The sequence below is a fragment of the Fringilla coelebs genome (genome assembly GCF_963513975.1).
Source record: "Fringilla coelebs genome assembly, chromosome: 5".
Lineage (NCBI taxonomy): Eukaryota > Metazoa > Chordata > Aves > Passeriformes > Fringillidae > Fringilla > Fringilla coelebs.
Genome location: NC_140033.1, coordinates 68309437 through 68332312, shown reverse-complemented (window position 1 = coordinate 68332312; position 22876 = coordinate 68309437). Strand labels below are relative to the sequence as shown.

Here is a 22876-nt window from a genome sequence, read left to right as displayed (position 1 = left end):
TAAATTAGCCTTCTAAGAACATGGAGTCAGATTCATCATTCCTTCCTGCCACAGGGCACCCCACAAATACAACACTTATATAACTTCTACTAGTGCATAAATCCCAGCTGTCAGTCATACTTGAGTCAATACTTGCAAGAATTGACCTCAGCCTTTTGAACCTTGCAGTTTCTTAGTGCAGGAACAGATAATTTGGGGTTCTCTTCCTGCTCAAAATAAATATCTGCTTATTTACTTGTTGGGCTGAGGCCTATAGCAGGCAGAGAGGTGTAAAGCATCTAGTTCCTTGTGCTTTACTTCCCACATAAATAGCCTCAAGCCACTGCCTTTTAATACTTGTTTATGCTTTGGGCTGTTTTGTGAGCACAAAACAAAGTACTGAACTTCCTTCACAGCAGCAGTTGGGTTTCTCTGAAGTTTGGTAAATGGATCTCAAAAGAAGAATTCTCTCACAGAGGGAGGAAAGAGCCAGAGGAGGGGCATGGGACATGGATGAGGGAGAGGAATGACAGAGATTCCAATTTATAAGCAGGGAGGAGCAGGATGCCATCTGAACTGAGTGGCTACCTATTCTATGGCTTCAGCCACTGCAGTCTGGCCTTCAAGGAAGCACAGATAGTAGCATCTGTTTTGTTAACAAATGGTGTATTTATTACAAGTCTGTGCTTATTCCCCATCCATATTAAAAGTCCCCAGCCCGGGAAGTCACCATGAAGGTGAAGAAGTGTTTAAATTCATGTGTCACTCTCATGATGTGACACACCCCTACGGATGGCAGAACCTAAGCCCAGACTAATCTCAGCACTGTGTCTCCTAAAGAGATCTGCTTCTTGTTTACACCCAAATCTCTCTCCATGGCTTTTGCATTATGAAGGGGGCTTTGCAATTACAATTGTCAACTGTACAGTAATGCCACAGGGATCTAAATGCACTTTAAGCCTAAGCATGTGTCAGACAGAGCATATAATACTGAATGCCAGTTAAGCCGTCCTGTGAGTTGTTGTAGTGTAACTTTATATCCCTGCAAGTCTGCTCTTGTGAATAACCCTGCAGACAATGTAATGCAGCCATGTGAATGTACAGGTTGTGGTGGGCATATATGACAGGAAAAAACAGAGATTTGAGCAGAGCAGCTCTGCTGTGAGGACAAAGCCAAGCAGAAGAGTCACAGCTCAATATCACAAACAAATACAACAATAAACCAACCCCCTAATCTCTTTTTCTCAGTCTCCTGCTCCCCTAAGTCTATATCTCCCCAAGAGAAAGTAAAGCAATGGCCTGACGGGGAACATTGCAGCCTAAATGCTGAGATTTCCATGAGTATCTTTGCACTTTGGGCCTATGGATTCACCAGCAGTATCTGGTGGTGATATCTAAAAAAGTTCCTGCAGGAAGAACATGGCACTTTCTGCACTGAGTCTAAAGAACAGAAAATATGGGCCTGTTCTCCCGAGGAGCTCTGATATCCGGGCTGGGCTACTTACTTAGCTTCAGGGTCATACTCTGCCCAGATCCTTTTAAACTCATCCAGGTGGTGTGGTCCTAAAATGGACCAGTCCCGTGTCAGGTAATCGAAGTTATCCATTATAACAGCTACAAAAAGATTGATGATCTGCAAACAAGGACAGAGATGATGTGATGGATGAGGCAAGGAAGAGTACATTTTACCAGGTTCTCCATTTAAGGTCTGGATTTGGACTCACAAAACTAGGAAGCCATTGGGTTAACTTCTTTATTCCCACATGCCAGCCCCCCACTTTAAATGGGAAGAGCCCAAAGGTGGAATATTCTCAGCTGGTTACATTTTCCTCCTCCCTACTAAATAGATGAGGCACAAATTTGCTGAATTCTTATTTGTGCTGTCATGGCTTTTTATTTACCTGTGTCTTTGCCTGGCAGAATGAGGTGGGATTTATCTTCAATAGGGAGTGGGGCTGAGATAAAAGTCCTTTCTTCTGGCCCAAGACCAAAGCTTTAGAAATGCAGCTGCTGTTCACTGGGAGGGTTCTGGGCACTGCTGCCAGCTGCAGAGCGTGTGCTGTCGCTCTGAGCAGTGCTGCACTGCCAACACGGAGCAGATGCAAGTGGGATATGTGTATTCTCACAGTCATTGCTGCTGGCAGGGGAGGAAAAACCTGCTCAGCAGCCAGAAGGAAGGTAGGAGGGAAGGTGGGAAGTGTGGCTGAGGCGTTGCTAGCCTCAGCACAGCCCACAACAGACTAATTTGGTTTTCTCTTTTAGGGGGAGGGGGGAAGAGCACTGCTTTGCTGTGCACAAAGGACAGGGATTGGAAGCAGAGCATCCCCCAGAGCTGTAGGGAGGCAGGGAGGGGGTGTTGTCACTGAAAGGGTTCTGCTGGGAAAGACCCATGGGGAGATTTCCCCTGTTTGAGATGACTCTTGTCCTGTGCATTGCTGATCTGGGGAAGCAGAGGCTGAGTCTGACAGGCAAGCTCTGGGCTGGGGCACTCACCAGGAAGGCACAGAGCATGTAGAAGCTGATGAAGTAGAAGACGGCGAAGCTGCTGCCGCACGAGTGATCGGCCTCCGTGGAGTTGGCCGGCTCCGACTCCGGGTCGCACTTCTTGTCAGGGAGACACGCCAGCATGATTTCCTGCCAGGCCTCACCTGTGGCACACCTGGGCAAGGCAAAGGGCAGGGGGAGACAGCAGTGACCTTGGATGTGACAGGGACTGGCACATTAGCAACCTGATCCTGTGAACATTAATGAGTTTTGCCATTGAGGTCAATTAAGAGCAAGTCAGGCTGATGGCTTTGACATCCCCTGGCATATCCTGCTCTGCCACTGTCATATTTTCTGGAAAAATCCCTTTGTCAGGATTTCTTCTCCTGGGAAGCTGAGAAGCCTCAGAGAAAAATGAAAACAATAATTATCTGGTTGCTTCTCCTGTGTTTTGCTGGTTTGGAATGTGGTTGGAGATTGTTTCTCCAACATGTGAATTGTTTTTATTTAATGACCAATCACTGTCAGACTGACTCTGAGGAGTCAGTCACGAGTTTGCATTATCATTCTTGGTAACCTTCTGTCTGTATCCTTTCTCTATTCTTTAGTATAGTTTTAGTATAGCGTATCATATCATATCAATCATATCATATAATATCATAATAAATTAGCCTTCTAAGAACATGGAGTCAGATTCATCATTTCCTTCCTGCTACAGGGCACTCTGAAAATACCACACTGCTCCTCTGTTTGGTTTTGTTGCCATCATCAGCTTATCATTTTTTACTGGCTTTGGCTGCTGTGGGTACAGGGCTCTCACATTCCAAGCAGAATCACGGAGATATGTGTGACATGGTTGTGGATTGCATCTAAAGAAGTCCTTCAAAATTATGACAGTGTTGAATTTGTGCCAACTTCCTACCCCTTCAGCACCCCTCCCTGGCCCCAGCTGGAGTGGGATGATGTGCTAAGCTGAGCTGGGCATGGCCATGCCTAAGCACGAGTTCATCATGTCCCTTTCCCTGCTAGAAGTCACACTGGCCAGATTTGAACCAAACAAGGTTTTGATGCATATCAACCTTGGAGAGCACTGAAAACTGGCTACCTTCCTTCTGTGTAGGAAGGCTCATGTCCCTCCCCAGCACTGAGTGTAACCAGGGTGAGCTGCTGGGCTACAAGAGACTTCATGGACTGCTCCTTCCATCTGACATCATTCCCAGGCTTCCCCACTGAAGGACAGCATGTTACTACTCACCTCAGGAACATGACATGGTAGGAGGAGATAATCTGTGCCTGAGAGCAGAGGAATGGTGCTCCCAGCCTGACACAATGCAGGGCTGTGGTGTACCCACCTGAAAAGCAGCAGCACTGCCTGGGGGAAGGTCTGGAAGTTATTGTTGCGGTTGATTTCTGTGGTGTCGTTCAGCGCAATTTTACCAAACACCTGGCAGAAAGCAGAGGACTTTTCAGATTAGCCCTGCAAAATCCCCAAACCTCTTGTCACCCATAGCTCTTGGCCTCACCCTGACTCTGATAGTTAATGGAATCTGCTCTTCTATTAAAAAAAAAAATTCTGTATCTTTCATATTTGTTGTTGCTTCCCTGGCTTCTGCTTTGTAACCAGAAAAGCACTAATTTTGCAATAAGAAGCATGTTGTGTCAAAACAAGGTGCCCTTCCTTATTCAGACACTGAATACATGATGTGGGGCCTGGTTTTAACTGGGAAGGGAGTCCAGCTGAAAGAAATCAGCAACAGAGAAGAGAAGGCTCCTTCTTTCATTGCTTATCTATCTTTGTCAGGACGAAATGATAGCAAAAGACCAACAGCTGCAAAGCCTTGAGCTTCCATCTCTGTGGGGGGCCTTGGATCTTCACAAAACAATGTAAATACATTGCCTTGGAGCTGGAATTGTCCAAATGCCTGCCCTCATATAGTCATGCTTGTCACCAGCAGGTGTTTCAGGGGTCCTCCCAGACTGCAGCAGCATGAAGATGATGACCAGATCAGCCCAGACAAGGATGCCCCAGAGCTTCCTCCCATGCCACATCAACCAAGCTTGCAACCATCAGCAAACCTTTTTAGGGGCCTATCTTTGGGTGTGAAGTCACCAGTACAGCAATCTCAGGCTTCTTTAAAAAATCTTGGATAGCTGTGGTACTTTCAGGCAGTGGGGCTGAGAGCTTAAACAAATCTTGTGTGGCAGAAAGGTCTCTGCATAGCGCAGTAAGGACTATTTATTCCCCACTGATAACAAGGTGGCAGGGATCTGGGGGGCTGAGAGCTGTAATCTCTCTGTAGCCAAAACAAGCAGCAGGAACAGAGGAGCTCCAAGAGAACATCCAGCTTCTTTTCAAGGAAATGTCACTGGTAATTAGCACCCCCAGAGAAACAATGACATGGAGAGGAGCGCAGGGACAATGGTGGGATGGCTTTGCCAGACGGGAGGGAGGGTCAGCACATGGCAATTTTCCTCAGGGGTTCCTCATGGATGCAGGGGAACTTCTCCTGCCTGGCCAGCCCCATACCACAGGCAGCTCTGACTGCCCTGCTGCATCCAGCTTGAGCTGAGACAGCCCATATTTATCATTTCAGGCAAGTGTAGATAAGGGAGCTCCCCATGATCTTCCTTTCCACCCTGCAGCTTCCCTCACTCAGGAGGCAGCAGCTGCTGTGGGTGTTTTGCATTAGGCACCTGGGAGGAGCTGTAAGTAGAGTTCCTCCCTCCCAGCCTCTCCAATCTGTGCCTCCTGGGCCATCCTAGAGCAGCTTCATCCATCAGCATCAACCTGGATTTTTTCCACTTGAGCACATTAGGTAGTGAGGCTTGAATGTTGTTACGCTCCAGGTTGTGGCAGTAGCAGACATGAAGTAGTAGGTCTCCTTTATATGGGAAATTCTGATATTTTTATCAGTTCTGGTATATCCAGTCTTTCATGGTAACTGCTTAATGGAGTGAGGGATGATTTTCCTTCCTATGTGCCCCTGTGAGGGAACTCTGTGTGTCAGCACGTTCAAGAGAGCTGCACACAAAATGTCTGAGATGCCATTTGGACAAAAAGTGATAATCACAGGTCTGTGGGCTCTGGGCAAACAAGGAAAATTAAAAAAGTTGGTTTTCTTATTGGAAGACATGAGGACATGAAGGGACCTAGTGATCTAGATGAATGTGAAAGGCAGATGTATGATCTTCAGGCTGCTGAGATGATTTAAACCGAGGCTTGAATGTAAGCCAAGGGTTAAATAGGTAACTTAGGACTAGCTGAAAGAAAAAGGAGTAGAATTACAGAACAAAGCATCCGGCCCTGGCAGTGCCCTGACCACTGTAGACCCCATCTGTGTGGGTGCTTGGAAGTCACTTATAATGCTTTGTACAGTGATGTAATACCAGCTTAATACTCTGAAGTGATTTTCTGTATAGCCCAGGTAATTCTGTAAGATCTTGGCCATCTTATGTATTAAAGGCAAAACTGGCAAGTTTACAGTATGAGCTTAGCAGAGTAAATGACAGCTGTGATTACTGGGGCTATTGAGATAACCTGTGATAATTCAAGAAAACATTAATTTTATTTTTCATGGTGGGGCAGGGTAGATGGAGTTTGTGAAAACATGTGATTACAATAACAGGAAACAAATTAAAACATGGTCACAGAGGTCAGATGAATTTCATTACAAATTCTGTTGTCATTGTGAAACCAAGAAGCCTGTCATGTTTGAAGACCTCTGGAAGCAATTATGCCAGGCCTTTTCATACTGTGGCCTCTGATCCCAGATGGCTGACTTGTCTGAGAACTTTGATTAACATGGAAGTGGAAAGTGAAGCTTAGCAGCAAATGAGGCTGGGACTGTCACAGGCTGTGCCTATATCCTGTGCTGTCCTCAGTGGTCTCTGTGCAACATCAGTTCCTTGCACAGGTGAATGCTCAGGATGATTCCAAGCACATTTTGCAAACTGAGTAAGATGTTGTGTTGATGTGAGTGTTGGTACATTTGGTTTGATCCCATCTTTACCTTCATGGATGTAGATCAAAAGCTGCTCTTTACGACTCAGTGGAAGTTGTGCCAGTGTGAAAGAGATGCAAGAGAACATTTTGGTTTGCTCAGTGTAGCATGGCCATAAGCCCACTTAAAAAACTGTTTTGGACCAACAAGCAAGGCAGTAAATCTTCCTTGTGGATATTCCTTCGAGAATGTGGAGGGCAGGCATGGTCCTTTTACTGTTTGCCTATTGTGTTCTGTCCTTAATTGGGTAAATTTTTTTATTTGCTTGCTTTTTTTCTGGAAGTACCCAGTCAGATGATGTTCTCCAGCCAAGGTTAGCGTCCACCTCACCTTACTATGTGACAACATTGCTGTAAGCCCCCACAACCACACACACTGATCGAGTTACCCTGTGAGCCTGTTCCCATGCTCTGGCAGGAGAAGACAGACACACCCGAGCTCTTTAAGCATCACTTACCTGCATCCCAATCACAGCGTAGATGAAGAACAACATCACTATCAAAAGAGCCACATAGGGGAGAGCCTGGAAACGAAAGGAAAAAAGAGATGGCTGTGTCTCTGCCCGGTTCGTGCCGCTGGCTTTGGGACAGGGCGCGGCTGTCCCCAGCGTGGCTCTGTAGTGCGGGCAGTAGCCACTAGATGCCTCTGCAAGCCCACGCTTGGCTTGCCCGCCCAGCCCAGCCGGCTCGGCTCCGTGCCATGGGGGATGGACGGATGGATGGATGGATGAATGGATGGATGGAGATCCGCTGCCTTCCCGTCACTCCCCCCTTGACCGAGCCAGTGTCTACACCTGCTTACCAGGAGGAGAAAGCTCTCACAGCCAGCGTTACTCTGGCACTAATGGCAGTGTGATATTTCCCTGCATCCAGAATGGTGAAATAAAAGATGCAACAGGAATCTTAATTCAAGGCTTCTGCTACAATGGCTGGTACCACCCCAAGTAGCTAAAGCAGCATCAGCACCTTCCTGTTGAGTGTTCGGTGTCCCTGCTGGTGTCTGCCGTGCACCGAGTGCCAGCGATCAGCTGCTGGAGGGGAAATGCAGAGCCCTGACATGCAGAGCTGCCTCCCAGGGAAGGGCTCAGTGCAATCAGCCAAGTGCTGAGTGCTCCCGGTTTCCTCCACCACTGACAGGAATCAAGGGCTCGGGACTTCATGGGCTCAGGCTTTTTGAGCAGGAATCTTTTGAAATATCTAGCACTCAGAGCGGAGGTTTTCAGAATTTGATTCAGAGGAAATGGGTGGATACATTCACTCTGAAAATGTGAGCACAGTCCCTGATCTAGATTTTGAACACCCAGTTTCACAGAATAGAATGAGCCTACAACATTGTCAGAGGGCTGCAGCACCTCTGCTATGGAGACAGGCTGAGAGAGTTGGGGTTGTTCAGCCTCGAGAAGGCTCCAGAGAGACTCTAGAGTACCTTCCAATACCTAAAGGGGGCCTACAATAGACACATAGAGGGATTTTTTTCAAGGGCATGCAGTGATGGGAGGAGGGGTGATGGTTTTAAACTGAAAGAGGGCAGGTTTAGGTTGACTATTAGGAAGAAATTCTTTACTATATGGGTGGGTGAGACATGAACAGGTTGCCCAGAGAAGCTGTGGCTGTCCCATCTCTAGAAGGGTTGGATGGAGCTCTGAACAACTTGGTCTAGTGGAGTGGCATGGCAGAGTGGTTGGACCTAGGTGATCTTTAAGGTCCCTTCCAACCCAAATCCTTCTGTAATTCTAAATTCAACACAACTAAATCCTGCAGGAAAAAAATGAGGGAATATTTTCACTGGCCACCATGGAAATTTGACTAAGATCTGCATAAATAATCTCAAAGAGATCTGTACTATTAAAATGGCAAAAAATAATCAAATCCTTTAGACAATGTCTGTAATCATCACCTTGGGTCTCAGGACAGATTCCTCTGGCTTTTTAGGGAGCCAGACAAATCGATATGTTTAGCTCACAATGTCACTGAAGAGACAACCAGCTCAGAACTGGGCTCCAAACATTTTGTGATGATTTAGTTGGGACTTGATACACACAATACCTAAGAGCTCCTGGGATAGTCTGGAGCTCCACACAGGACCTGAGGTGTATAACCTTAACTGTACTTCTGAGGTGTATAACCTTAACTGTTTTCTGACAGTACTGCTGTTTTCCCCATCCAAGTGGGAATGGGAAAGTGTTTTCTCTCCTCCCTGTCTGCCCCTTCACTTCCTCTTCATGTTCAGCTCAGTCAGTTCCTCTCCACTAACACACCTTCCTGCTCATCCCTGCCCCCTGTTCCCCACGGCTCCTTCAGCTTCCCATATTCTACATTTCTGTCTCTGTCCTCTCTGGCTCTGTCCTTCCTTGGCGTTACCACTTTGTCCTTGTCATTCCCACGGCCCTGCTGTGCCCTCAGCACCCTCTCACTTCCTCCTCCTCCCACTCCCCAGGCTGACCCTGTTGCTGTCTCTGCAGACGGAAACCCCGCGGAGCATTTTCCCACCGCTCTGACCGGTGCCCCAGCTCCTACGTCAGCACTTCATGCCATGCCCAGGGCACGTGGAAGCGACCATGGGATCTAACTCCATGGGTTCCTTGCTTATTGGGCTGCCCTGTGTGAGCAGAGATGCTTCCTGGAAGCATGTGGGGACACTGGAGAGCCGGTGCCAAAGTCTGCTGGGATCCCACATTCTGACGGTGGGAGCGGCTCAGTGGCTATTCTTAGCTACCAAAGGAGCCTCCCGGTAGTTGCAAGAGGAGGAGCTTGGAGCAGAGAATTCCATGTTATAAATGGCTAAAGGCTTTCAAGGGAAAAGGCACTTGCTTGCAATGCTGCCTGTTTTTTCCCCTCCCCTGCTGTGGAAGATCCCTCCCTCCGTCCTTTCTCCCACCACCCTACAACCTTGCCTGAAGTGACTCTGCAGTTGGAGAGGTCTGGAGGTTGCTGGAGGGAAGTTCCAGGTGCTCCCTTTCCCATCCATCTCCTCCTCTCCAGCCATGGGCCGTGACAAGTTCAGCTCAGAGCGAGCTATTACCAAAGAGGCTGGAGGGGCACAGGGGCAAGGGGAGGAGGAGCAGGAGCTGGAAAGTGTGACTCTGTCCCCTGCATCAGGGCTGGCTGAGCTGAGCCAAGGGAATCTCATTCCTACGCATGCAAACAAAATGGTTCCCAGTGGCACTGCTCAAATAACAACCTGGAAGTTGGCAACTCTGTGAGCAATGGAAAAAGTCACTGTGGTGTGGATGTGCCAGAAACCTGCTGTGCAGGGCCAGGTCCCCTGGCAGTCAGGGAGTGCAAAATGAGTCCTTTGCATCGGCCTGGTGGTCTGGCTACTGGGACCACTGAGAGCTGCACTGGAATAAGTCCGTGCTCATCCCTGCTGTGCACGTGTGCTACTTCAGCTGAGAAGAGACAGAAGTTGCAATGAGCTGCAGCACTGCAGGCTTTGGTCCCAGCTTGTGTTGTCACTGGTGAGGTTTAAGTTTTAAAGTATGGGTCAGTTCCTTTTCCAGCTGGGTCACTACCAAAGCTATTGACCACTTACAGCCTCTGTCTGAGGGCTATATATGTTCAAGACTTCAGTGTTGCACAAGTTACTCTTTCGTGCTTTTGCCCAGTGGTGTGTTCTGCATATTTGCTCATGTTTAGACCACCATTTGTATTCCTGTGCTGTGTTTCCCTGCTGATTCCTTTGGATAAGTCCCAGCTAACATCCAGGTTGTGCTGGTCCAGTAAATCCAGGTCAAGTACTTTTAGAATGCAGGAATATGCCGTGCTTCATCTCTGTCATTTTACTGTATGTGGCTAGGTTTTTTCTAGCAAATAACTGGGGTGTTTGTTTTCCTCCAAAGGTGATGATTCTTATCCAGTCTGATACTCTTCACTTCCTCCTATCTACTCTGGAACTTTACCTACCAGTGAAATGCAACCTGTCTCCAGGGAAAAAAGAGGCAGCAATTTAATAACTTGCCATTGTTACCAGCTCAAAAGAGTAGGGCTAAAAAGGTGAATTCTTCCTGGATGAAAGTATGGAGGCCACACACCTCTAATACTCACTGGAAATCCTCAAAACAAGGCTTAAAAGAAACTTAATTGAGACACAGGCCTCCCCCCCATAGCTGTGTATTTCAGTTAGAGTTACACATATGAAATACAGCTCAAATAAGGAAAAAAAAAAAAAAAGAGATTGAAGGGTTACAGACAGGCAGTAATTGAGTTGAACTGAGCTATTAAGGCTGTTCAGGAGGGTCTCAAGCAATTCCTCATGCTTTAAAGGTGAAACTCATACCCAGGCAGTCATTCCCTGCGAGTTCCATTTCCTTGACTCATTTGTGCCACCTCTCCCCGGGCACCTTTGAGCTCAGGCACTGGGGTGAAACCTCTCCCCAAGAGGCCACCCAGGGAAATCAAAAGGAGTGAGGTCTTTCTTAGAGATAAGTGAAGGAATACCTGGAAGGACTTGATGAAGGTCCAAAGCAGTGTCCGGATGCCCTCCCCTCGGCTCAGGAGCTTCACGAGGCGCATCACGCGGAAGAGTCGGAAGAAGGTGATTGAGATGCGAGAGTTTTCCTCTGCGTTCTGGAAGCCATTGGCACAGAGGCAGGAGTTACAACAGCACGAGAGCAACCAGGGCCCTGGGCCACAGAGGAGGCTACGCCGAGGCTTCACTGCACTGTTCCTTGTCCTGCTACTGCTCCCTGGGCTTCCACTGCCCGGCACCCCAGGGACAGACCAAGGCTGCTCCAGCCTGCCCTGCATCCCATGGTGCTGAGGCTGCTCTAGGGGGCTTCTCAAGGCCATCAGTCTCTCCCTTCAGTTTGTCTGGGCTTTCAGGGATTAGGGATAGGATGTGCTCCTGCCCCTCCAATACATCTCCTCACATCACAAAGAGGCATTTCCCCTTTGACCTTGCACTGGAGGAGAAAGACACTTTCCCTTTTGGCCTGCCTTGAGTGTTTCACCCCAGTGGGTGTCTCAGCCAGCAGCTCTGCTGAATCTGGTGTCAGGCTCCAGCCATATTCTGCTTGCTCTGCTGGGAAACTGGAGCAGGTCCCAGATTTGCCCCTGGCTGCAAAACCCCACGGGGGCACCCCAAGGTGTGTGCTGGTGTCATGGCACCGCTGCCAGCCTGGCTGTCCCCGTGCTCCTGTGGGCTGGCCCCTGGTCACTCGCTCCCGCTGCTGGGCCCTTCTCATTTCTCATGACCCCTTTGTATTTCCCACAGTCTGCGCACTGACTTTTGTTTTTTTAAAAACATTTTATTTTGGCTTCGCTGCTACTGTTCAAGCGTGGAGTATTTTAAAATAGTCTTTCTTCTGGCCTGTTTTTTCTCACAGCATCTGCTTTGTCCCTAAGCATTTTCCCCTGGGGTTGTAACCAGCTCTGACGTTCCTCAGCCTTCACATGTGTGAAGGCAACATCCATCTGAAGGCTGCTGCAGCAGCAGGCTCACCTGGCCTTGGCAGAGGACTTGCTGCCTAGCTCAAGGGCACAGCAAATGCCAGGTTTTCCAGGTTGTTAACCCCCTAAAATACTGTGCCAAGCCTGTGGAGCTGGTGCCTTCCGGTAGCAGCACTGTGGGAACGTGACCTCCTGTCACAGGGGGAGATAACACTGTCACCCTGCCACTTGACCTGCTGTGGAGCACAGTGCGTGGAAACCCCCTCTCTGTCCCCACCCAGGCTGCAAAGACTACAGTTCGAGTCTAAACACCACCAAAAGAGCAACATTTAGGAGGAAGAAACAGTGCAGATCACCCCTGCTGTTAACTACTCACCACTGTGTAAACCAAGAGAGAACAGACCCTTTGGATTTCCTGTCACTGGGCAGTGAAAACAGCAGCCTGTCTGCTTCTGATATAACCCAAGGCACAGGAGCAGCCTGGGTGGGTGTTCTGGGATGAAATGCCCAGGTGCAGATGTGTACCTGGGTGTGCTCCTGTTTCTGAGCCAGGCTGAGCTGGCTGGTGCTCAGCTCTGTCCCTGTCCCCATGCAGGGGCTGTAGCTGTGTGCTGGGTGTGACCCCTGCTCGCACAGAGAGCTCAGCACCATGTGCAACAGATCAGGATTGCACACAGTTGCAGTTTGTCTGTCTGTCTGGGGTGTGTCTGTCACCAGGTAACTTCCTCCAGGCTGTACCAAAGGGTGACACTCGCTGCCCATGGAGTAACTGGGTGAAAAAGATTGGGGAATCAGGCTGTGTCATGAAAAGCCTGTGTGCTCCCTACACCTCACATCATCCTTGTTTGATTGCTTGGACTTCAGGCTGTGGGCTTCAGCAGATTGGTGGGAATTGCTCTGAGGTGAAGGAGGGAATGTGGACACCAAGGAATCAAAAATCATGGCACTGAATGCTCTCAGTGCTACAGTCCCAGAGGGATAATTGTAAGGTCAAATACCTCTTCCAGTCCTGTAGAAGCCAAGCTCTAATACCGTCTAAAACAGAGCTGAGGTCCAGATTTAAAGGTTGTATGGACAGCAATCGTGCTGTGGTTGTGACTAAAAAAACAGTGTTTTCTTATTCTACCTGCTGTTCTTCTGGTTGGCTTGGCTCTTTAGGTGGCAGCAAGTTGGGACATGGGTCTGGCCAGAGGTTTTAGTATTCCTTTGTCCTTCCTTGCTGAGAGGAGGCAGCTACTGTAGGCAGAATTTTATCTTTGCCCTCCTAGTGTCCTGGAGCAGGCAAAGTCTCAGCAGCAGATAAAATAGAACAAATCCCTCCCTGACGCAAATCTGCAACTTACTGGCATCAAACCACTTAGCCAAAAACTCAGCCATGCCTCAGAAGATTACAGTCATTTTAAAACTAGGTGGCTGTAGATTAGCTGATGCTTGAGTAGCCCTGCTTACTTCCTCCTGGCTTTCATCCAGCTTTTTGAAGGCATATCCTTGCCAGAGGAGGGAGGTTCTGCAGAGTGGCAATCCAGAAACTGGAGCTCTCTGGGGGTGGTGTGGGAACTGCCTTGCACACCAAGGCAGCAGAGTTTTGTGCACCATTGCACCAGCTACTCTTTTTTGTGCAAAATACAACCTCAAGTGTTAAAATGAATCACCTCATTGAAGAGGAGCTTCAGAGTCCCAACTCTTTCTTTTCTGGAGGCTTGGACACGAAGTCACACTGCAAACTCAGTGTCACATTGACAGTGACACAGGGACATCGTTTGTTGCTAACAAGAAATCTTACCAGGTCCAGTTCTCTCTTGGTGGTTCATTAGAAGGCAGAACAACAGTTAACTTGACCAAAGGAAAGCTCAGGATGCACAAGAGATACACATGTGCAGCATATTCACAGCTCATGTGAACACCAGACTCACACCAATACATGACATGGCAGCTTCATGCACAAATAACTAGGCTGGGCTTGGAGAGAGAACTTGTGATCACGGAGAAGAGAAAAAAGGAGTGTGTTAGAAAGAGTGTCACAGAAGCTGGGAGGGTGGTCTGTATTTTTGGTCTTACCATAGAGGAAGAGCATTGGGTATGTTCAGCTGGCTTTAAAGAAAGGCAGACAGAAATAAGCTGTAATAAGTCTCCAAACAAGAGCCCTAGTAAACTAGGTCTTGGCTAACACAGGAGCAACAAAATGGCAGAAGAGGGCAAAAGGGAATTTGAAAGAAATGCACAAGAGGCTGGGCTTATTCCCTAGGATGCCCAGGATCAAGGCTGGCCATGGCAGAAGTGGGTACAACTGCCTCTGAATTTGATGTAAGCTCTCTCCACTACCACCACGTGTGAGTCACACCCAGTGTCTCCTGAGTGCTGGACACCCTGGCAGTGGAGGTACTGTACTGGTAAAATGTTTCTTGGGTTCAATACAGGGGCTGATTTGGCTCTCCAGCTCAGATCCAGGCCATGTCTGCACAGGGACCAGCCAGCTTCCAGTGCATCCATCTGATTTGTAAACCCATAATATCCCAGGGCTAAAGCAACACTTTCTGTTTATATATCCCCATTCCCTTCCACACAGTTCTGGGCTGGGAGAGTCTAACTGGCTCTTGGCAGCCCTGCAACACCCAGCACCAGCTGTGGAATGTGGGTTGGTGCAGCTAATTAGCTCACTCTGCATTTACCCACCTCCCAGAAAAGCTCTAGGCACTCAGTGGATGTGTTCTTGGAGGCCAGGCTGAGCTGAGCCCAGCCCTGGTCTCGCCTGGAAGAGTCAATTGTTGCAGACACTCTGCCTGATATTCCTTGATTAACCTCTGGGGCCATTTCCAATACTGAGAGCAATTCTAAAATGTCCCCAAGGCTGCAAGTATCCTTAGGTGTAAGAAGCAGAGTTGTAAATTAAATGAAACTGTCTTTATTAGGAGTCCTTCAGTTCAATAGTGACATAATCCTTCAGGCCTAACCTCTACCATATGCCAAACCTGTCTGCTACTTTAGCAAAGTGGGAACTGATGTATTTCTTCTTCTGCCAGTGTCAGAATTCCTCTCTAGTGCCATGGAGGTCTCCTGCAGCATGCTCCTGCTCTCCAAGGATGCTGCAGTAATCAAACTGGCATTGTATTACCTAAAAAAAACCCTGTAGTTTGGATGCACAGCCTACTTTGGTGATCTGGGCAAATGAGAGCAATTAAAAACCCAAGGTACACCAGCTCATTTAATAATTTGGGTTAACTCATTGGTTTGGCAATGTCAGCTTTCATTGCTTTCATCCTCCTCTTTCACATGTTTGCTCTTGTGTTTTCAGATCACATACAGGCAAAAGTTGGCTTGAATACCAAATGAAGAAGCAGTGCCCATAGAGACATTTCTTACAGGTCAGGCATAGATTCTGATTTTGTGTTGCTAGGCAAACATCTTTCCAGCAAAGCGTTTCTCTGTCCCATCCCCCTTCCTCTTTCTAGTTCTGCAAATCACCTTTTCTAACAGTAGAAGGACCCTTATTCTGCTGTTTGCTGCATTCCTGGTAGAAGGTACAAAGGTCCTTCAAAATAACTGAAGAAGCCCTGAAAATTTTCAGGATTCTCCATCCCTCCTGGCTGATGTTGTTTGTGCATCTGTGACTGACAGGCTGAAGAAGCCTTTTGAGGTGCTGTGGGATATTGTGCTTTCACTGTCATTTCTTCTCCTATTCCCTGACCTAACTGGGCTGTGTTTTAATCTGTGGTCAAAAATGTACCAAATTATATCACTTCCTATGGTAGAGGCTCAAAAGCACCACAGGGAAGGTTCTGCTGATGCTGGCAGGTGGGATTTGTACAAACTGTGCCACTGTGGGCTGAGGTTCCTGCTATGCCTGTGCACAGTGTGTGAGTTCATGAGGGGGAAATCAACCCCCAGCTTTGGGTTGCATTTTTGGATATCCCCAAAGGTTTCAGAAAGGAGACAACTCCTACCAGCTGTGCCAAAGGGGCACCCCATGGACCCGAGCACAGGTATCTGAGAACACATTACTGGAACTTTCAAGTGTGGCCATTCTGAGCCCTAAAGCTGAGAGAGCTACTGCCAGATTATCCAAGAATCTTCAACCTTGCCAGTGATGTGGAATGCCAATTTTAGGACAAGGACAGGCAACTGGCACCTGAGAATGCAGTGGTCACATCTGTTCCCAGAGATGGAGGCGTGGTGACAAGTACTTGGAATTAAAGCCAGTGTCTATTGCCCATCTGAAGTGGACAGGATTTCATTTCTACAAATCTCAGAACAGTGTGGAAAAAGCAAACCCTCATCTGTTTGATGTCTCTGCAAGAGCTTTTGGAGAAGCTATACCACTGAGCAGAAAGCACTCTTGGCTGTGTCCCTGCTCCTGCATGGGGTTTAACCTACAGAGGAATTTCAGGCCTTCTGTCCTGCCCTTCTCCTTTGGGGCATGAGTAGCATGAGCATACTGAGAGGGAAAGGTCCACAGCGGGGAGATCAGTCAGAGGTGATGTTCTGAGCAGTTTCCCTTATACAGAAAAGGGATCTGAAATATAAATTACAAGTCCAAGGCCATATTTAGAGTGATACAGAAGGGAACCTGAAGGCTGAGTGGGAAAAGAAATATCTGAGGCAGGGTGCACCTGTGTAAAGACACTCAGGGGGATGAGTGCAATGAGAACTGTTTGGATATTTTTTTCCCTTCTTTTTATGCCACTGTATTTAAAAAGGCAACAGAGATGTTAAGGAGCAAAAGAATCCAAGAAAGAGAAGAGAAGGTTCTAGAAGCCCAAGTAAAAATACAGTAGGATAAAGACTGAGTGATCCCTGAAACATGTCTGAAAACCTCCACAGAATATTGTTGCCTGCATACATCTCATTCATATTCAGAGTGTACCAGAACACCAGCCTTTTAAACAGATCAATTGCTTCACTTGCTGCAAACCTGTGAGCATTCTTAGAGCCCCTACAGGCACAAAAGAGGAAGTCAAAGCTTGTGCCCATCATGAAGTCAGGATCCCAGGTAAGGAAGACTCTGGGAAAGAAGCCAGGTTTATTCAGTGGAGAGATACTTAAAATCTCAGAGGCCACAGCCCTGGATAAGGGAACTGTGTTCCTGGTAATCCTGCTCTGCCTGGGTAGGTGGCAGTGAGGTTTACTGGGAACTGCTGGTGAGGAACACAACCCCTCCAGGTCCTGTTGAACCTCCATAATGTCTCACAAATCAGACTTGGTGTCTGATACTGCCATCAAATCAAATAAAAAGTTTCTAATGGGTTGTGCTTTGGAAGCTAGGAGAGGATAAAATTTGCACTCCAGAAGAACCAGTCTGAATCTTTCAAGAGGAATATGTAACAGAGTCAATATAGTAGGATATTTATGCTGCAATGCAATCCATTCTGAAATTCTGAGAAGGGATGATGTGGCTTTTCAGACCTGTAAAGACAGCAGCAAAAATATGAGCAAAAACGCTTTGTATATTCACAGTAGTATCAAAGTTCCCTGAAAAATGCATGGCTTAGAATATCTTATGGATAAAGTCTTGGAAGAAAACAAGAAAGTGTGTTAATAGGCAGATTCAAATGAAAGTTTCAGTAGGAAATTCCCAAGAAGAGATATTAATCCCACCTCATCCTTGTGGAACACTGGAGACTGACACCATGTTGGGAGGTTTGAGCTCCTTTTGGCTGGTTTGCTGACAACTGTAATGGCTCTCCAGAGAAGCAGCCCCTGGAAATGCCTGAAAGGGAGCTTCATTAGGTCTGTACAGTATGTATTTAATCCATATAACCATGGAGGCTCCTCCTCTGCTGGGTAAGTACCAGTAGCTGTTCAGGAGCAGTTGATGACAGGACAGGCAGGCAGCATTCCCATTGCTGATGGTGGCAATTCTTTCACACCACAGGACACACTGAAGATGAGTTCAACTCCCTTGGAGTGGATCTAGTTTGCTAGGAAGTCCAAACTGATCTTTTCCCTGATGTTTGAGGAGCAGAACTTCCTTGCTGATAGCTTTTTACTTTCTAACAACACTTTCATTCGTAGGGGGGAATCTCTTTTTTGCAAGAGACAATTCAACCTTTGTGTTGTGGAGAGCATTTGAGCAGCTGAATGCACAATGTCATAATTGCTTTACTGGACTTGTCTCAGTCAATGCAGAGGTACAACTGCAGCCTCCCAGTTATGCCTGATAGCCCTAAGTTGGAAGATATGAGAGGAAATGTGTCTTTGAGATGCCGGCACCACGATGTGACAGAGTAGCTTCCTATTTCTCAGGAGAACGAGTGGTCAGATGCTTATGCTGCCTTTTGTAGCAATCTGTATGGCTCACAGTCTGAGGAAATTGTGGCTCATGAATGAAGCTTCTAGGAGCCCACTGACAGCAGCAGGTTGCTGGTGATGGATGTCTCCTGAGGTATTTCCTTGATTGTTGAATTTGGAGAATGAAGTTACCCATGAAGATGCCATATCTGTTGGAAACTTGATATTTGGTCTGTCAGCCTTGTCCCATGAGGAAGGGGTGACACATGTTCACTTCTTGCTTTTTTCTCTTCACTGAAGGAATGGTGCATCAGAGAATCTGCTCTGCAGAGCTTCCTGAGCAGGCTGAAGTGTTGTGTAGTTCCTTTGCATTTGTAGGATGTTGGGCTTTTCTTGATGGAGGTCTTAGGTCTCCTCCAAGAGCCATGCTACATCTGTGACTTTGGACACAAGAGATGTTTTGGGGAAATGAACTCATCAAAGCTATAGGTGAGATGTGGAGGGGAATTAAAAGCACACATTTGGCAGTGAGAAACCCCACTGCTCTCCTGGAGATGTTTCCTTCCCATGTGGTTACCCTGAGATGGGATCTGCATGGTTGTGAGTTTCAAGAAGAACAAGAATTTACTAAAGCATGGGGAAAAAAAAGGGGTTTAGAAGTTATCTGTGCCATAGAGACATGGTCAAAGAAGACACTAGACATCCTCTTGTATTTGTAGTGCCAAAATTCTGAAGTGACCTCAGGAGGCTGAGTTGCACAAGTCTTTGTGGAGAGCTGGAAAAAGTCAGGGCTTCAAATCAACCTGACTGCTGGCAGGTAATAGTCTGCCATTCCACTGGGGAGTCACCACAGCCCCTTCCAGAGCCATCTGTCTGCCACTGCTGTCTGAGGTTTTAATCACAAGAGCCCTGGAGATAACCCACCAGCCACCAAAAGTCTGTGAGGTTGTTATGAGGCCAGGCAGAAATGTATCTGGTATTTCTCTGACAGGGAATACTACTGGATTGCAGATGGCATAATTGTAAATTCCCACAATCTTACAGTGAAATCAAGTTATTAGCAGGGGGAAAAAATACCAAATAAAACAAACAAACAAAAAAAAAACCCAAACCAAAACCAACAACAAAACAAAAAAAAAAACCCCCACAACCAAGCATAAAACCTCCAAAAAACAAAACAAAACAAAACCCCAACACCCTCCCCCCCAAAAAAACCCAAAAAATCCCCCCTCAACAAAAAAACAGAAAAGCTTCTCAAACTGTGCCTTCTTCCTTTAAGTATGGAGCTCTTTGAAAATTTCTGGGAACATTTTGAATAAAACAAGCCAAAAATTTTTTTTTTTTCTCCTGCAAAAATATTTTCTGTTAGAAGAATGCTGATGCTGAAAGTCAAATGTTCTGTAGAAACATGCCAATTCTAAAACAGGCATTTCAGAAATGCAAGGTTGAAATCTCACATTTTGTCCTCACACATTTTAATTTGGTTTACATTTCCATTATAAATCATATATAACTGAGAAAAAAAAATCAATGCCAGATTAAACTGCTTTTACTTTACTTAAGCATATGTCTTGAATCTTGATTATTTCAATAGAAATGATCTTTTACTAAAAGTTTTTCAACTTTAAGTTTTCTTTCTATTTTAAAACAGAAAAAAATATTACAAGGGGCTTTTGGAAACAAAAAAATCAAGCCTCCCTATAGCTGTAATCTGGGTGAAGCACTGGAGGCTATTCTTGGATCATTTAATGCCTATTAGGAAAGGGCACCATCTTACAGGAAAACAGGGACTGGAGGGGTGTGATGCTGCCTGTACTGGGGCAAATGGTGGATTTCCAAACCTTGTGGATTTCCCTGGAAAAAGCTCTGAGGGTGTTCCAGTGCAATATAAAATGCTGATACTCAGCTCTGCAGAGGAGACTGAACTCTCCTGCAACAGGGAGTTAAAATTTCATTTGTTGCAAGGAGGGGAATTAGGGAAAATGCAACATCTGCAATGAGATTTGCCATTACATTTCTGCCTGCACTAACTCATGGGGGCCAAGAGACACTGAGTGTCAGCTCATCCAAATGCAATATATATGCATTTATACTTCACTGATTCCACATGATCTCAGACCTCAGGGGAAACATTACCATATCCCTGTGCAACAAAAGCCTGTTTTGAATACAGTTAATAAGGGCAAGGTAACTTCTTAAGCAAATGAGTCCTGCAGCTATCAGTTTTTTCCCCTTCATTTCCTATGTATTCTAAGATTTTGAAATTCTGGAGCTTGCTTTTCTAATTAGCTTCGAATATGCAAATCTTATCAATTTGAATAGCTTATTAATTTTATATATATACATATATACATATATATATGCAAAAAATTGTCAGACAGAAGTCTTATGGCTCCAAGTGCTTAGGGTAAATATAAGGGAAGTCAATTGCTTTTATTTGGTTATGCAGATTACCCTAGATTGACAATTAGAGGACAAGTAATGAAAGGGCTGCTTTTTCACACAGCTAAAACCTCTGTTTTTTCCCCATGACTTTCAGAAAAGCAGGACAATTGGTAAAGTATCTATGCAAATTATTCTTAATTTTCAGGATGTTTTAATAATCCTTCTCATCAGCTTTGGGAAATCAAGCCTTATGATAATCAAGCCTGGGGGGCTCCTGAGAAAGCAGCAGATACTAACCACTGTTAGAGATGTAGTGCTCATCTTCAGGTACAGCTACTGGTCTGACTCAGAGGGGCAGGTGCAGCTTGCCTGTGCTTCATCATTTGAGTTCTGTGGGACAGGCAGCCAGAAGAAGCCCTAGAACATCTGGATGAGAAGGTGCTGAAGAAACTGAGCCATGAAAATAAATGCTGGAAGGCTACATGTGTGCAGGGCTTTTTGTTTTACAGCTGGAGTGACCTTGAGGATCTTCTGTTTGAGTAAGAGAGGAGAGGTTTTGCTGGTTTGAATGCCTCTGCCAGGAGCCATGTGTGATGAACTTTTTTTTCATTAAACTTGGCTTTTCATTTGACCAGTTCTTGATTCACAGGGCAATGGCTCCCAAAGGAGATGATCAGTCTGTCCCAGCCTGGAGCAGCCCGAGGGGGATGACCTTGGGAACAGAACAGGCCACTGAGCAAGACGGAGAGAGAGCAAGAGTGCGAATTCAGCTTTCCTGCTTTCCTCACTTTTATTACCATCCATGCCAACAGTGCCCTCATTTCTGTTCCTGGGCAGTCCAGTGTGCGTCACTGCATTTCCTAAGGCAAAGTTAACATGGCTTTTAAACATCAAACTCAGCAGTGTATTTGTCACTGTGCTGGAAAGGGCAGTCTTCTTTTCCTCCACCTCTTTACAGAAATTTATGTCCTGAATTACATTGTTCATTATTCTCTTCCCTTTTAGTTTTTCATTGTTTGGGAGGAAGAGGGAGAGAAACCTGTGGGACAGGTTTTCCAAAAGGAGCAGAGCCTGTATCTGGTTTTCATTCTGAGTAACAGTTATTTTCAAATCCAGGTTATCCCATCCCAAACACCCAAATAAATCCATCATCTTGACTTCTTACCTGCAGCAGTGTTGTGAAAGCTGCTGTGGAGGGCTGCAAGCTGGAAGACGTTCTCTAACACACTTGGCCTGCTCAGGTTCTTGTCTACTGAGACCATGACACTGATTTTGTTGTCAAAATTTCTATTGAAGAAAAAGACTGTTCAAAACATCCATGCCAGTCCAAGTGACTTTGTTGTGCACTGTGGAAGAACTGATTTTTCCATTTCTTGTAGCATCCCACAGCCTGCCTTAGAAATGAGAATGGCAACAGAGCTTTTCTCTGAGATGAACTTCCTGAGCCACTGATAGGCAGGAACTTTGTGTCCAACACCATTGGTGCTGAGAGGGTGAGTGACATCTACAGGCTTCTTCTTCCCTGTAGACTGGTGATTGATGAGGATTTTGGTGATTGATGAGGAATTAAACAGACTCCCAGAGGCACGTCCTTCTGCTGCTATGGCTGTGTTTGTTTTCTCTGCACTGGATGTTTGAGCACTTCTGCAGATATTTGTTAATTATTCCTGAATTAGCTGATGGGATTTCATGGTGTGGGAAAAGGACAAAGAAGAAGGAAAAATGAAGAACAGAGTGAAACTTGGTGCTCTCAGTGTACTGGTGTTTCTGGGGTTTCTCTGGTCAGCCTCAGGCTGAAAGGAGGGAGACCTTTGGAATTTGTAGGGTTCCAGCAGTACATGAATCCAGAAGGAAATTTCAGTAGCATCCTTGTTGTACTGTAGAAGTCCTGGTTACACTGGTGGGGTTAAGGTTGGAAGGAGCCCTGTGGTCTGCAGCAAAATCCCCACTCCTCAATACAACTCTGTGGACTGCTGGAGCCAGAGAGAAACTGGACCAGGAGCAGGTTTTCCTGGGAAGGGAGGCAGGTAGGCTACCAGCTGAAAGATTCCACATGCAGTGCTGCCAGGACCCATCCTTTGGGAAGCCCAAAGGCTCTGGGGCAGTGTGAAGATGGATGAGCCATCTTGTGCTTTGATGAAGGTGCTTAAAGGAACTGCACATGCTGGTGGAAGCAGGAGAAAACCCAATCCACCTTGGGTTCAAAGCAATAGGTCTGTGGATTGCAAGAGCCTCTGGATGACTGTAAGTGAACTATCAGCCCCTGCAGTTTTGTGCAATTAATCTTTGCTCAAGGGAGGATATCCAGAGATAACCAGCAGCCCAGACAGAGAGATTGTTATGGACCATTTTCATCTGAGATGTGTAGCAGCTAGTGTTTAATTCCCAGTCTGTGTCTTTTCATTGCCTTTTAAA

At 46.5% G+C, this 22876-nt stretch overlaps 1 protein-coding gene across 17 annotated transcripts in view; it reads right to left on the bottom strand.

Annotated features, from left to right (window-relative positions):
* The window catches only part of CACNA1C (calcium voltage-gated channel subunit alpha1 C), a 450865-nt gene that overhangs the window by 21239 nt on the left and 406750 nt on the right, over nt 1-22876 (bottom strand). For all 17 annotated transcript variants that reach the window (XM_084206870.1, XM_084206877.1, XM_084206868.1 and 14 more), the window contains 6 exons: nt 13910-13942; nt 10901-11029; nt 6922-6987; nt 3816-3907; nt 2473-2638; nt 1485-1612 (listed from right to left, as the gene is read on the bottom strand). In XM_084206870.1, the coding sequence (XP_084062996.1) occupies nt 1485-1612; nt 2473-2638; nt 3816-3907; nt 6922-6987; nt 10901-11029; nt 13910-13942 (614 nt within the window). The remainder of the gene's footprint in view (nt 1-1484; nt 1613-2472; nt 2639-3815; nt 3908-6921; nt 6988-10900; nt 11030-13909; nt 13943-22876) is intronic.